Here is a 16,987-nt window from a genome sequence, read left to right on the forward strand (position 1 = left end):
CTGTTGCATCAGGGGAGGTTGGTGGAGGTAGAAATCAGAGGATGGGGTCATTGTAATGATTGGAATTAGGGATAGTATCAAACATGTGATTACAACCAGCCCGTCCTCCGATTTTTGTCCTCAACCAGCAGTACTCAAGTTGTGAAAGAAAGTCAGGGGGGATGGTGGATTTTATCATATGGGGACAGTTTTAGCATCCCCACAGCGTCAGTGACTTCAGTGACATGGTAAAAATGTCATTGCATGTGTGCGTGCCCCCCCCTCCCTCGCCCACAGTATTGTACTCAATATGCGCGAAACTAAATGTTGAAACAGCAGTAACACCACGTTCATTGATACAATGACATAAGGGATGGAAAAGGGGGGATGGCAGTTTTAGAAGGGGGATGATTTTGACTGTTTTTATTTCAGGGGGGGATGCCATCCCCCCTCATCCCCCCTCAACTCGAGTGCTGGCTATACCTAATTCAGGAAATAATGTGAGTATGCACACTAGTGCATGTACAGCTTTTGGAGTATGAGAATGAATCAAATAAATCTGTGCACGGCATTGAGGTACTTCAGAGTGCTAAAGTATCCGTAGCCTATGAGCAGTGTTTAGTCTTTTTTGCATAAAGAGAGTTCAATAGAGATTTAGTTAATGGTATAATCTGTCCACATAAACTGTTTTTCACCGTTTTAAAGGAATCTGTTCGATCCATATACACCGTATGGGTGGTGGAACTCCTCACTAACCTCCTCCGTTCCAGGTTTGTTTGGCTAATAGATGACATCATATGGAATCACGCCCCAGCTCACATTTGTGGTACATTTTACATTCCTGGCATGTAGCAGACGCCTTATTCCAAAGCGACTTACAATCGATACATTTGACTAAGCAAGTGAATCATCAGTTCACCAGTCGCAGCAGGAAGAGTCATCTAGCTCAGGCCCGGGGCCAAATGTGGTGAAATAATCGTAATCGTTTTTGACAAGATATTAGGTGAGTTAGGTGCTGTGACCGACCACTCTGTGAGTGGGACTTGTAGTCTGTGGTGAGGGGAGGGATACAGGCCTAACATGAGCACCGGGCCGAGCCAGCAGATCCTGGCCACGGGTCTTGGCTCTGTTGTCCAATGGCTGGAGCTGAGACACAGGTTTTTAGTTACTTGCACACAAGAAAGACATGAACAACCGTGTCTTTTTTACCTACTAAAAGAGCCTGCTTGTAAATTAGCCTGCTTCCTACACAGAAAAACAACACACAATAGCTTCATACCAGCTTATCCTGATGTGATTTAGAACATGTAAGGATACTGGGTGGTAGAACGCACATATCACTAGGACAAGTCATGAAAGGAGGGTCCTGGAATTTGACCGAGTGCAAAGATATAACACTGTTCTTTACTCACAGGGGTCAAATGACCCCTCCTGTGGCTGTTCTAGTGTTAAGGAGAACAGTGCAAATAAACATGATTTACTTGAATTGTTACAGGAGCCGTCTACTGTGTTCATTGTTATGAATGTATATAATGTTGTTGATACTGTTCAGTGTAATATATGTTGATAGAATAACTTCTAGGCTCCCTCCTCTCTCTCATTATAATATGTTGTGTAAGTAACGTCCCTGCGTCTGAGTTGAGCCTGAACAACTTCACCTGGGGGTTTAGTAGAACAGGGTTCCCGCGCTGGTCTTAAAAAGCCTTAAAGTCTCAAATCCAGCAATCCAATTTATAAGGCCTAAAAAGGTCTTACATTTCAGTTATTCGGTCTAAAAATGAGGTGCTAGGTCTTAAAAACCAGATCCTGCAAGGAAATCAGTCCGACCACGTCTATTTACGAGGAAATGAATCAAGCTGGATCCTTTTTTGTCTGTGTGGCAGTGAGATCCCTAATTCCATCACCTCGAGGATGACAAAAAGCTATCATTATGGTGTCACGAATAGGTCTAAAACTATATCCAAATAGGTCTAAAAAAGGTCTTAAATTTATTTGAGTTGTTGAAACTTGTAGGAGCCCTGATTCTAGCTTTAACTGCACCAGTGACTGGAGTAGCTTGTGTGTTATGAACCCAGACGTTTTCAGATGAATCAGAGCCTGGGTCTTTTTTTCACAGTTTTGCTACTGTATAATGCCTCTCTTTATGAGCATGCAAACGAAAAAGACAAACAAATAAAAATGAAAAACAAACATGTTGTTGCCGCTCTCACGTTTAGGTTTAGATTCAGCCTGCTGAGGTTTGGGGAACGTTCTGGAAATTCAAGTGGCTTTTTGTGAATGGCAGGGGCGATGTAAATGGTTTTAAGGACACATAAACGTTGGTTCCTTTTGGATTGTGTGGGTAGCCAGCATGAGTGACAAAGGCAGACTCATGGCCCCGGGCCGGACAGTTTGGGTGTATCTTTTAAAGACTGTTACTGATTGAGTCAGACACTACTGAATGAATGAATGAATGAATGAATGGATGAATGAATGAATGAATGAATGGTCTTTATTGTCATTTATACAGTACAGGTACCATACAACGAAATTTAGGAGGGGGGGCTCCCCTGGTGCTTGGAAAAAGACTAAAAACAAGAGGGCCAAGGGTAAAATAAAAAAGGGAAAAGAGCTGATTTACATAAATAAAGGCTATGTACACTATCTACTATACAATAAAACACTGTGCTGTACTCTATGCTATAAATATCCTAACTTTTTCCTATATCTGAACCTGTGTCGCAGTTTGCAGGTTTGAAATGTTCACTGCGCTGTGTCTTTGGGCAGTATTGTGTTGTGATGAATCGCCTAATTCTCCCATAACAGACAGTTAATGAGATGATCGTTATTATTATTAAGGGTATTTATTTACGTGTAGGTCAATTTCAGATATGAAAAGGTTGCTTTTGGTTACTCGTCATTAGTTTAAAAACGCTCTTGTGTTGCTGGGTTGTAATTTGGATTTGGTGAACGACATAGGCCTACATTTCACACTACGCTCCGAATAAATCACACCAAATCATATAGGCCATATGTTCTCTTCAATTTGGTTTAATGGCCTTATATAATATATTCAAGATTCAAGATTCAAGATTGCTTTATTGTCTGTCACAGAGTGACAGAAATTCTCCTTTGACAGGCTTTGTGCAGTTCATGAATACGTTATCCACATTAAAAACACACATAGGTCACATACATACAATAAAAACAGACAGATATAACAGTGTTTATAAAATGTAGTGCCTAAAAAAGTCTAGTCATTTAAAAATAATAGTAAGAAAAACAGTATTATGATTTAAAAAGCTAAAATGCTAAAATATCTATATCTATCACAACCCCCCAGACTATTTGAGTTGAGTGTATGTGTCCCGTGGGTGGCAGGACGGTTCCTCTGCTCCTCTGGACGCGGTGAACTTTTCGCATTTCTCTCTCAGCGTGCGCCAGAATGCGAGGTCATCTTAGAAGCCCAATAAGACCCCCCCCCGCTACTTAAGACCACTCGTATTTATTTTTATTATGTTCTTTCTTTCCACGTGTGGCACGGCAACCGTCCAGCCCCAGGTAGTATCGTTGACCCGATATACGGTTGGGTGGGGGGGGGTGGCAGAAATTTGTAAAAAATTTTGAAAATCAACATGTTTAATCATATTGTATTTTGTAACTTTTGAATAAAAATACTTTAAAAAAAAATATATATATATAGAAGTGTGTATGGCCTGCGCTGCAGAGGGAGAGACTGGGGACCTTCTGGTAACCTGGAGGAATAAGAGGGAACAGGGCGACTTGTCTTCCCGTCTTTAAAAAGAACATGTTAGGCTGTTTACTGTTGGGATGTCGGTTCGGCTGGGGGTTCAGATTGCATATAAACACACTGATGGACAGGTTGGACACATGGTTAGGCCTCGGTCCAGTGATCTTCTCACAGTGCTCCTCTCTTAAAGTAAGTTCTGAGGACACGATTTTGAATCGAATGAACGATCGTTAACAGAACCTGATCGGAAGGTAAATTCAAGTCGTATTATTTCGAGACTATTATTATATATATATATTTTTTTTTTTTTTTTTTTTTTGATGTCGCAAACTAGGCCTGTACTTCTTGCGGCGATGCGACACGAAGTCTGTGATATGGAGGATGGAAATGTTCTCGATGTCACGGCAAAGCGGCAAAAACATCCCTTCAAGAAAGTTATCAGATGGATGCGGTTTCTGAAATATCTCTCACACACACACACACACACACACACACACACACACACACGCGCGCGCACACACACGCACACACGCACACACACACACACGCACGCACACACACACACGCACGCACACACACACACACGCACGCACACACACACACACACACACACACATACACACCCTAAACTCATTAGAATTTGTTTAATGTGCGCTCTTAGTAATTACGCCCCAAATAGCCTTTGACAATGGCATCCACATTCTCTCTTCATCTAATGTGTCCCTATATATTATAACGTTGATTTAATAGTCTGGTTAACATAATATAACATATTATTAAGATCATACCAATAACAATAGGCGAATATAGAGAGCTGACATTCGTCGTGAAATGTTCGGTCCCCAGAACTGGACGGGTCAGTGCAGTGTATTGGACATACATGTATGTAGTATGTAGTTTATACTTGTGTCCCTCCATGGTTCCATGACTGTCGGATTCTCCCTGAAACCCACTTAATGCCTCGCATGCTTGAACCCTGAGAGACATGCTATGCCATGTCCATGTCACGCATCCAAGTAAACATCTTCACTTATTAGATTCCCACTTAAAATAGACTTTTGGGTGGAATAAGTGGCCTCTCCATATTGGCAGCTGATACATGTATAAACTACATACTACATACTACATACAAGCTACTACATACGATTAGACCTGTACGCACGTGGTAAACTTACATTAACGATATAACACTTTATTGTGATGAGGCCATGCGAGATTTTCCTTTTAATGTCATATAAAATATTTTAAAATGTAAAATATAAATAGTTATTGGCCGTTTTATGTTTACAATAAAATATTTGAAGGGCTTGAGAACTGTTGTTTTTAGACAATTGCAATATTTCTTTATACCGGCACAAATATTCAAACATATAAGAACTATTTAAATGGTAATATTACCATGGCAACACAGTGCTGCGTATTAATTTGCCCTGACAGTTGGAAGACACAGCGCGGTTAATAACAATTCGCTAAATAAATTCACCAAATGTAAAATTAGATTTTTTACAATAAATGTAGGCCTACATCATGAAAACATAATGATTATAACGAAATAATGATTATTATTATCAATAGTATTATTGATATTCATATTCATATTATTATAATTATTATTATAATTATAATAATAATTATTATTATTATTATTAACATTGAAGTGGGGATTACCCGTCTTTAAATAAGGTTAAATAAGCCTCATAGACAACAGGAGCGTCCACGGTTGTGGACAGAGATTATTGCATTTGACGCAAGGTTTTGAAATCCAACAAAACGTTACTTTCATACAAATTATATAGCCTAAACGATTGTAATGATATTATGATATCGGTTATTTCCATCACCTTTGACAGAATCTTCCTCGATGATCACGTTTGTTGGGAATGTATATTTTCCTGAATATATTGAGATAACGGATAGATTATTAAAGCCTCAGATGATTTAAATCGTTATTAAATAATTAATCGAACAAGAAGGATACACAGTAATGACACGAAGAACGACCCTTTGAGTTCTCTTGAAGCTAAACTCTTAAATCATCTACAGATCGTCTATAAATCTATAAATCACTTATAGTCACAACTTGTAGACCTATAACTCATTACGCCCGTCATTATTTGGGATGTATAAACATATTGTCAAATTAAAGTCAATTTGATTGTTTCCTCAGACCTATAGGCTAGAATCACTTATCTGGTGTTGGTTTGGACTCTGGTGGGGGGAGGGGCTGGGGCCTGCTTCATATTCAACAGTAGGGGGGTCTACCCTCTAGTAGGGGGGTCTCCCCTCTGCTTCATATTCAACAGTAGGGGGGGTCTCCCCTCTGCTTCATATTCAACAGTAGGGGGGTCTACCCTCTAGTAGGGGGGTCTACCCTTCATATTCAACAGTAGGGGGGTCTACCCTTCATATTCAACAGTAGGGGGGGTCTCCCCTCTGCTTCATATTCAACAGTAGGGGGGTCTACCCTCTAGTAGGGGGGTCTACCCTTCATATTCAACAGTAGGGGGGTCTACCCTTCATATTCAACAGTAGGGGGGGTCTACCCTCTGCTTCATATTCAACAGTAGGGGGGTCTACCCTCTGCTTCATATTCAACAGTAGGGGGGTCTACCCTCTGCTTCATATTCAACAGTAGGGGGGTCTACCCTCTGCTTCATATTCAACAGTAGGGGGGTCTACCCTCTGCTTCATATTCAACAGTAGGGGGGTCTACCCTCTGCTTCATATTCAACAGTAGGGGGGTCTACCCTTCATATTCAACAGTAGGGGGTCTACCCTTCATATTCAACAGTAGGGGGGTCTACCCTTCATATTCAACAGTAGGGGGGTCTACCCTTCATATTCAACAGTAGGGGGGTCTACCCTTCATATTCAACAGTAGGGGGGTCTACCCTTCATATTCAACAGTAGGGGGTCTACCCTCTAGTAAGGGGTACCCTTCATATTCAACAGTAGGGGGGGTCTACCCTTCATATTCAACAGTAGGGGGGTCTACCCTTCATATTCAACAGTAGGGGGGTCTACCCTTCATATTCAACAGTAGGGGGGTCTACCCTCTAGTAAGGGGTACCCTTCATATTCAACAGTAGGGGGTCTACCCTCTAGTAAGGGGTACCCTTCATATTCAACAGTAGGGGGGGTCTACCCTCTGCTTCATATTCAACAGTAGGGGGGTCTACCCTTCATATTCAACAGTAGGGGGGTCTACCCTTCATATTCAACAGTAGGGGGGTCTACCCTTCATATTCAACAGTAGGGGGGTCTACCCTTCATATTCAACAGTAGGGGGGTCTACCCTCTAGTAAGGGGTACCCTTCATATTCAACAGTAGGGGGGTCTACCCTCTGCTTCATATTCAACAGTAGGGGGGTCTACCCTTCATATTCAACCCTCCTCTAGAGGGATCTACCCTCCTCCCCTCCGCTTATAAAGAGGCCGTGAGCCTCCGACGAGACCAGACACATTAACGACTTCAGCGAGTTCTCGTATCGCAACGCGCGTATCGCTCTCCAATACTTTTGTTGAACATCAACAATCAGCACTTTCTTCTATGGTTTCTAATCTGACAAGTTACGTAAGGTGACGTAAGGGTGTGAGGTGACGCCGGGATCTTTTTCGGGTGAAGATGATGGAATATATGAACGACAAATTCGCCTTAAAAAACCAAGCGATGATTAAAGGAGGCAGCAGCGGTGATTACTACATGCATGGCTCCGGCGGCACGTTGAGCCAGGTCATGGCCAGTCTGGACAGCGGGCAGTGTGTGCAGGCCTTCGGGCTCCAGAGCAGCATGGACCGGTCCTCGCCTTGTCCAGACCAGAACAACGGTGGGTACATGGTGACGTTAGAATGATAAGGTTCTATCTCCATTTTTGGTCAAAATTGAGTTTTCTACATAATCTGATCCATTAGGTGTTTATTAATGCCTGTGTGGTGTTATTTTTTTAAATGTTGACATTTTTTGAGTTAGTAAATTAATAAAATACAAAGGTTCCATCTCACACAACATAATGGAATGTAAAAACTTTACGCTCAATATCTCTGAACTGCCCTAAACGGAGATAGAACCTTATAATTCTAAACGGAGATAGAACCTTATCATTCTAAACGGAGATAGAACCTTATCATTCTAAACGGAGATATAACCTTATCATTCTAAACGGAGATAGAACCTTATCATTCTAAACGGAGATAGAACCTTATTAATTCTAAACGGAGATAGAACCTTATCATTCTAAACGGAGATAGAACCTTATCATTCTAAACGGAGATAGAACCTTATCATTCTAAACGGAGATAGAACCTTGTCATTCTAAACGGAGATAGAACCTTATCATTCTAAACGGAGATAGAACCTTATCATTCTAAACGGAGATAGAACCTTATCATTCTAAGCTCACGGATATGTGGTCACTTTGGAGAGGCCAATGTCCGCATGCGTAAAGCTGAACTTAACCAAAGGTTTGGGGGAGTTTATCTGATGTATCTGAAATGTATAACTTAATAAATGTGTGTAGGTGTGCCACTGCCGACACTCTTATGCATGAGAGATTAAGTTAGACGGTAGAAATATTGTGCTGTTTTATTTTTGGAAGAGTTGTCCAATCTCTTGTCGGTTTGTTTTGTTGTCTAACGTTTTATTAAAGGGGTGGGGTCGTTGTTATTGTGAAATAGATAGGCCTTTTTCTAAAAAATATATGTTTAATAATGTTTAAATAGGCTACTATATCCATTAAAAACTGTAGCCCTAGTTCAATAAGTGGCAGGCAATTTGGCTATAGGCCTATGCCACATAATGTGACTATAGTATATTGTTTACAGTTCTCATAACAATCTTATGTTTGCAAGTAAAATATCTTCATACCAAATATCAGGTCTATCTGTACTGTTGCATGTAGGCTATCGCTGTAATTAACCTCAAACTGCTATAACTGTTTATTTAGGCCTACATTTTATATACATTTTTATTAATATTAAGGCTCACTGCTGATTGTACATTTTAAAATGAACATATCCATTTTATCTTACACTGATAATGAATTATACCCCAAGAAGGTCTATGACCGAAAGCTTGCAATAAAGTTAACAAAAAATAATATTAAAAATAAACAATATTACACAGTGTTTGAGTGTGCGGATGCTGTTATTTTGCTCTTCAGTTCCAGCAACTCAGTAGTCTGATAACGGATGATGAAGCGGTGGTACTTTCACTATTTACACTGATAATGAATTATAATTAATATATCGTGACGTTAGAATTATAAGGTTCTATGAGTTTTTTACATAATCTGATCCATTAGGTGTTTATTAATGCCTGTGTGGTGTTATTTTTTAAATGTTGACATTTTTGAGTTAGTAATTCATAAAATACAAAGGTTCCATCTCACAAAACATAATGGAATGTAACAACTTTGACGCTCAATATCTCTGAACTGCCCTAAACGGAGATAGAACCTTATCATTCTAAACGGAGATATAACTTTATCATTCTAAACGGAGATATAACCTTATCATTCTAAAGTCACGATATAATATATAACACTTTTTTTTTTCCTTGTAGCGAATTATGGTGTTCCCAAAACGGAGGAGGAGGCTCTGCACGGGGACGTGGGGAGGTCAGGGATGGACGGCTGCAGCCTGAGAGCCTCGCCGGGGGTGGGCCAGGACCAGGAGAAGACAGACAGACAGACAGACCTGGACCTGGACGACCTGGCTGACAGAGGCGACAGTAACGTGTCCAGATGCGACAGCAGTAACGTGTCCAGCAGCAAGAAGCGGCGCCACCGGACCACCTTCACCAGCGCGCAGCTGGAGGAGCTGGAGAAGGTGTTCCAGAAGACCCACTACCCCGACGTGTACGTGAGGGAACAGCTGGCCATGAGGACGGAGCTCACAGAGGCCCGGGTGCAGGTAGATTAGCACTTTTATCACTTTCATTATGAATAAAGGTCCAAGGTTCTAGAACCAACCAATGAATAATGAATGAATGAATGGTCTTTATTGTCATTAATACAGTACAGGTACCATACAACGAAATTTAGTCTGGGGGGCTCCCCTGGTGCTTGGATTTTTTTTAAACTAAAAACAAGAAGGGAAAAAGAGCTGGCTTACATAAATAAAGGCTATGTACACTATCCACTATACTATACTATACAAATAAAACACTGTGCTGTACTCTATGCTATGCTATAAATATCCTAACATTTCCTATCTCTGAACCTTATGTGCACGAGGGTTGTCATATTGCATATTGTCATATTAAGGTATGTGTCGACTATAAGCACAATATAACATAAACAGAGAGAAATAAAGAGAAATACAATTTAACAGTAGTGCCATATATAGGGGAAAGTGTTACATGAATTGACCTCAAATGGTTATAAATAATACAAATGATCTGAAATCCATTTTGGTCTCGTTTTTAAGTCTGGAGGCCTTCTGTAGTCAAATCGCGTTGTCTGTAAAACGTCGTTTTATTTAGTTATTTTGCCCCCCAAAAACCGTGACAGTCCTATTAGCTTACTCACAATGTTTGGGTTGTAATATATTCCATATTAAAAAGCATAAGCTTACATGTGTGCTGGTGTTTGTCTATATCATTACATTGTCTTGCCGATAAAGACACATTGTTCAGCATGCTATTGTGATCATTTAGAATGTTCAGCAGTGTTCTATTGTGATCATTTAGAATGTTCAGCAGTGTTCTATTGTGATCATTTAGAATGTTCAGCAGTGTTCTATATTGTGATCATTTAGAATGTTCAGCAGTGTTCTATTGTGATCATTTAGAATGTTCAGCAGTGTTCTATTGTGATCATTTAGAATGTTCAGCAGTGTGCTATTGTGATCATTTAGAATGTTCAGCAGTGTTCTATTGTGATCATTTAGAATGTTCAGCAGTGTTCTATTGTGATCATTTAGAATGTTCAGCAGTGTTCTATTGTGATCATTTAGAATGTTCAGCAGTGTTCTATTGTGATCATTTAGAATGTTCAGCAGTGTTCTATTTGGACAAATGTTTGTAGTGACTATTCATTGTTATGATCTTCCTAGGTGTGGTTTCAGAACAGACGAGCCAAGTGGAGGAAGAGAGAGCGCTACGGGCAGATCCAGCAGGCCAAGAGCCACTTCGCAGCCACATACGACATCTCTGTGCTGCCCCGGACGGACAGCTACTCCCAGGCCAGTCACACACACAGATACACACACACACACACACACACACACACACTCAGATACACACACACACTACACACACACACACACACACACTCCCAGGCCAGTCACACACAGAGATACACACACACACACACACACACACACACACACACACACACACACACTACTCCCAGGCCAGTCACCGCTTAGCATGTTACTCTACCGGAGACAGTATCTATTTACCGTTGAAGTTTTGCCCTTTCAACTTTTCTATAAGATTCTTATGTTATCTCAACCATGTGTTTTTCGTTTGGGCCGTTATTGATGCTATATATTATATGAAGACGTCTTGTTATCTGTTAATTGTGGGTAGTATTTCATAGTGTACGTTATTGAATGCGCTTTATTTTCATTTGCGACAGACAGACAAATAGGGTTTAAAAATGAGTCTTGTGGGCCAGAGGTTGTGATTAAAATACTGCTATATTAAGATTCATCAACAAAACGCAAACGATAGAGCAAATGCATTTGATGTAAATATAGCACTTTTGTGAAACATAATTTGAAGCTAATGTATTCTGTGTTTACAAAGTCTGCTATGATAAAAACATAATATAGGCCTACTGAAAATCCCTCAGACAGGCTTTATAGACCTCACACACACACACACACACACACACACACACACACACACACACACACACTCACCTCACAGTCTGCTTCGAGCATAACAACATATAGGTCATATTTGTTTTTGGTTATGATGACGTAAGACAATCCTCAAACTCTCATTTATGTTTTGTAAGTCGTATTGACCCTATATGGGAAGGGGTTTAGTATAGTATTTAAACATACTGGAAATATCTCTAGTGGCTTTAAAAAGACGCAAAAATGTCGCAGCCAGAACGGCTTAAATAATATTGGCGATAGCCAACAAGGCCATAAATCACATAGATAGACCTACATGTTATATTCTGACCCGTCAAAGCCCCGGCGTGTGGTCACATTCGAATGCGTTTGACACGTTTAGCACATAGAGATGGAGATAGACAGAGATCTGTATTTCGTCAGGACAGTGCACATTAATGAAGTCACTTTTACAGAGTATGGTGACAGTAAATATGTCAGATTTAGCTGTGAGCTCATTTGCATCCCTAGTCTTATTATGTCTATATCTCATTGAAAACAACCAGAATAATGGACAACATCACAACAGAATACAACAGGACATAAAACTATGAGTATGTGACCATAGGGAGACACATCGGTGCAGTAGAAAATAAAGTGCACAGGTTAAAAGTGCAAAATAAGACAGAAAATAAGGTTGTGCGATGGTACTGAGGGAGTTGGACAGACTGTAGTAACAAGGGGAGGCCAGAGAGAGTTATGGTGGTCATGGTTACAGAGAGAGTTATGGTGGTTATGGTTACAGTATCGGTTTGTTTTTAGCCATTTTCTTAAGCAAATACATGTATTCTCTCTCGCAGACAAAAGTCGTCAAAGGCTTTGAAGCCTTGTAGGTCTAAATCCAGGCCTAAATTCCCGGGGAGTGTATTTTAAGTCCCTCTCATATGTTTCCGATATAAAACTAGAATAAACCCATCTCTTTAATATGGTTTATACACAGATCCTGCTACAGAGGGCTTTGTATCTTTTGTTTTTGCTTTGTGTCTTTATGTGAGATTCAAACCAGTCGAATGTTGATGATTTTTCTTCTTCTTCTTCTTCTTCTAAATATGGGGGGGGACGGGGGGGACGGACATAAATTGCATTCTTGTGGTGTTGAATGTTTCCAAGAGCATGATCTGGGTTTGTTTTCGAGGATGAAGTGTTGCCAGAACTGTTGCTATGTTTACAGAGGGCTGAGGTAGTATCTGATGTCATGTGTTTAGGCAAGATGATTGTTTGTGACCAGTTGAGCAGCCTGTGATGCCCCCCCCCTCCCTGTGATGCCCCCCCCCTCCCTGTGATGCCCCCCCCCTCCCTGTGATGCCCCCCCCCCTCCCTGTGATGCCCCCCCCCCTCCCTGTGATGCCCCCCCCCTCCCTGTGATGCCCCCCCCTCCCTGTGATGCCCCCCCCTCCCTGTGATGCCCCCCCCCTCCCTGTGATGCCCCCCCCCTCCCTGTGATGCCCCCCCCTCCCTGTGATGCCCCCCCCTCCCTGTGATGCCCCCCCCTCCCTGTGATGCCCCCCCCCCTCCCTGTGACGCTCCCCCCCTCCCTGTGATGCCCCCCCCTCCCTGTGATGCCCCCCCCCTCCCTGTGATGCCCCCCCCTCCCTGTGATACCCCCCCCCCTCCCTGTGATGCCCCCCCCTCCCTGTGATGCCCCCCCCTCCCTGTGATGCCCCCCCCCCCTCCCTGTGATACCCCCCCCCTCCCTGTGATGCCCCCCCCTCCCTGTGATGCCCCCCCCTCCCTGTGATGCCCCCCCCTCCCTGTGATGCCCCCCCCCCCTCCCTGTGATGCCCCCCCCCTCCCTGTGATGCCCCCCCCCCCCTCCCTGTGATGCCCCCCCCCTCCCTGTGATGCCCCCCCCCCCCTCCCTGTGATGCCCCCCCCCTCCCTGTGATGCCCCCCCCCCTCCCTGTGATGCCCCCCCCCTCCCTGTGATGCTCCCCCCTCCCTGTGATGCCCCCCCCCTCCCTGTGATGCCCCCCCCCCTCCCTGTGATGCTCCCCCCCCCTCCCTGTGATGCCCCCCCCCTCCCTGTGATGCCCCCCCCCCTCCCTGTGATGCCCCCCCCTCCCTGTGATGCCCCCCCCCTCCCTGTGATACCCCCCCCCTCCCTGTGATACCCCCCCCCCTCCCTGTGATGCCCCCCCCTCCCTGTGATGCCCCCCCCCTCCCTGTGATACCCCCCCCCTCCCTGTGATGCCCCCCCCCCTCCCTGTGATGCCCCCCCCTCCCTGTGATGCCCCCCCCCTCCCTGTGATGCCCCCCCCCTCCCTGTGATGCCCCCCCCTCCCTCCCTGTGATGCCCCCCCCTCCCTGTGATGCCCCCCCCTCCCTGTGATGCCCCCCCCCTCCCTGTGATGTCCCCATGCCAGGCAGCTTCAGGTCCAGGGCTGGCCCTATAGGACTTTTGTGGAAAGATTTTTCATGTGGCCCACCACATACGTTTTGTTGGGGGGTTGGAGTTTTTGAGCGTGTTTTCGATAGACGGGGGTGGGGGGGAATGTGAATCAATGAACGTACACACACACACTCAATAATAATAATAATAATACATTAGACTTATATAGCGCTTTTCTAGACACTCGAAGACGCTTTACAAACTGAAAAGATCGAGTAGTAACATAAAAAGAAACAAAAATAAATAAATAAAAAGAAAGAAAGTATAGGGGGCCTAGTTCATTTTTTATTACTAAATCTAAATCTAAGTGTCTTTATAGGACAATCTACTCTGTATACTGCGATTACACCAATAAACTACAATAAAGACACATACTCAATAAAAAGCAAAAAACTTGCACATAACAACAACTAAATGACCAATGAACACCAATAAAAGCAAAACTATTTTGACATTATCTAAATATCAATGAACAGAAACTATAGCTGTCCATCCTTTCTCCACCGTCCAACATCAGTCCTAAAAAAAGTGTTTGTGGCCCTAAGCGGCCGCGTAGTCTGTGTGTGCCTCGGGCCGGCGCTGTTCATGACATTATGTGACCAACTGCCAACCGTTGGTAGTAGTCGCTGCCCAGCGGTAAAGAGAACCAGAGCAGAGACCAGATGTAGGGGCAGATTTAGGGGCGGCTGTGTCTCAGGAGATAGAGGCTATGTCTCAGGAGGTAGATGTTGTGTCTCAGGAGGTAGAGGCTGTGTCTCAGGAGGTAGAGGCTGTGTCTCAGGAGGTAGAGGCTGTGTCTCAGGAGGTAGAGGCTGTGTCTCAGGAGGTAGAGGCTGTGTCTCAGGAGGTAGAGGCTGTGTCTCAGGAGGTAGAGGCTGTGTCTCTGGAGGTAGAGGCTGTGTCTCAGGAGGTAGAGGCTGTGTCTCAGGAGGTAGAGGATGTGTCTCAGGAGGTAAAGCCGGCGTCTCATGATCGCAAGGTTGGCAGATCGGCGGTTCGAGCCCCCGGCTGGCCACATGTCAAAGTGTCCTTGGGCAAAACACTGAACCCCAAATTGCTCCCAGTGAGCGGGGCCGGCGCCTTGCATGGTAGCTTGTCTACCTCGCCATTGGTGTGTGAATGTGTGTGTGAACATGGGTGAACGAGAGGCCGTTGTAAAGCGCTTTGGAATACGGCATAGCTATATAAGTCTGTCCATTTACCGGTTTACCATTTACCAGATGTCTCCTGATTCGAATCTCAGAGATGTTTCTTGGTTTTTGCTTACTCAGTCATTGCTGTGTGTTGTCTTTAGAACGGACCAGTAGCGCCCGCAGGTTTTCAAAATTGTGTTGATCTCATAATAAATGTATTTGCTTTTTTTACCCTTGAACAGAAAATGACTAAGCCCTACTTATAGTTCCAGCTTTGTCTATAAACGTCGCCTCAGGGTTCCTGCTCAGAGTCTGTCTGCTAAGCCATGGAGCCCCATTGTGAAATATAGATATAGAGCTCGGCTACTTATGAATATAATGTTACGTTTGGAATAAACGACTGGTACAAGAGATCCAAACTCTAATGCTTTGTAAAATAGTGTGTGTTCTCAATAATAATAATAATAATAATAATTCATTGTATTTATATAGCACTTTTCCGGGGCTCAAAGATGCTCACTGACAATATGGGAAAAACAGAAAACACAGAAACAACAAGCAACAGATAACATGAGCACATAGAACACAGAGTTAACGAACAGCCACAGGGAACAATTAACACAGCAAATATATATATATAGAGCTTGGCTACTTATGAATATAATGTTATGTTTGGAATAAATGACCGGTGCAAGAGATTATCCAAATGATAATGCTTTGTAAAATAGTGTGTGTTCTCAACTTTACTTTACTTGTACGGTATTTATTTGTATAGCACTTATCAAGACAGCAGTCACAAAGTGCTTCACAGTACATGTGGTAGTATACAGCATAAAAGACAGCAAGTAAACAGCCAACAAATGAAATATAATTCATAAAATGTAAACAAGCACTCCACAAAAGCAATGAAACAAATGATTATTTTATCAAATCAACACAGATATCAGAAGTAAAAAAGAGAAAACAACTCATCGTTCTCAATGACCTTGACCAGGCGGTGTCTCAGGAGGTAGAGCCGCCGTCTAATGATCGCAAGGTTGGCAGATCGGCGGTTCGAGCCCCGGCTGGCCACATGTCGAAGTGTCCTTGGGCAAGACACTGAACTCCCAAATTGCTCCCAGTGAGCGGGCCGGCGCCTTGCATGGCAGCTTGGCCGCCATCGGTGTGTGAATGTGTGTGTGAACGGGTGAATGAGAGGCCGTTGTAAAGCACTTTGGATAAAGGCGCTATAAGTGCAGTCCATTTACCATTTACCATATCAGCTGAGATGAAGGTTGTTATAATGATGTTAGAATGACACCCTCCTCCTCCCCTCCTCCTCCTCCCACAGATCCCCAACAACCTGTGGCCCGGCCCGGCCGGTCCCAACGGGTCGGTGGTGTCCTCCTGCATGCTGCCCCGCGGCTCCCCGCCCTGCGTCACGTCCTACGCCCACTCCCCCTGCTCCGCCTCGGACCACGGCCCCTACGTGGGGTTCCCCAACCAGCAGAACCAGTTTGGCCACGTGTCCCTCAACAACTTCTTCACCAGCGCGGCCGACTCCCTCCTCTCCCCCGCGGGGCCCGGGGGCGGCGGCCACACGTTCGAGACCAAGCCCGAGTTCGAGAGGCGGTCCTCCAGTATCGCCGTGTTGCGCATGAAGGCCAAGGAACACACGGCCAACATCTCCTGGTCCATGTAGAGTTTAGAATTTAGAATTTTGAACTTTTGGAATTTGCCATTTAGACAAAGCGCAGACGCTTTGAATCCGAAGCGATTTACGATTTACGAATTACAGGGACAGACATTCCCCACCCCTGGAGTAACTGAGGGAGGTCTTACTCAAGGGCGGAACACTAGTGCTGGTGTGATTTCAGGCGGGATTTTGAACTCACAACCTTCCCGATATCACCAGTTGTTTTTCAGGCGGGA

The 16,987-nt window shown here is 43.7% G+C and overlaps 1 protein-coding gene across 1 annotated transcript; it reads left to right on the forward strand.

The window, feature by feature from the left end:
- Positions 1-7,337: 7,337 nt before the first annotated feature.
- alx1 (ALX homeobox 1) lies at positions 7,338-16,757 on the forward strand (the record flags this gene model as incomplete). The annotated part of the gene is made up of 4 exons (XM_080538813.1): positions 7,338-7,536; positions 9,270-9,619; positions 10,763-10,891; positions 16,407-16,757. The coding sequence occupies 4 exons, from the start codon at positions 7,338-7,340 to the stop codon at positions 16,755-16,757; spliced, it is 1,029 nt and encodes a 342-aa protein (XP_080394939.1).
- Positions 16,758-16,987: the final 230 nt, after the last annotated feature.

This window comes from Nansenia antarctica (assembly GCF_963989245.1).
Source record: "Nansenia antarctica genome assembly, chromosome: 9".
NCBI lineage: Eukaryota > Metazoa > Chordata > Actinopteri > Argentiniformes > Microstomatidae > Nansenia > Nansenia antarctica.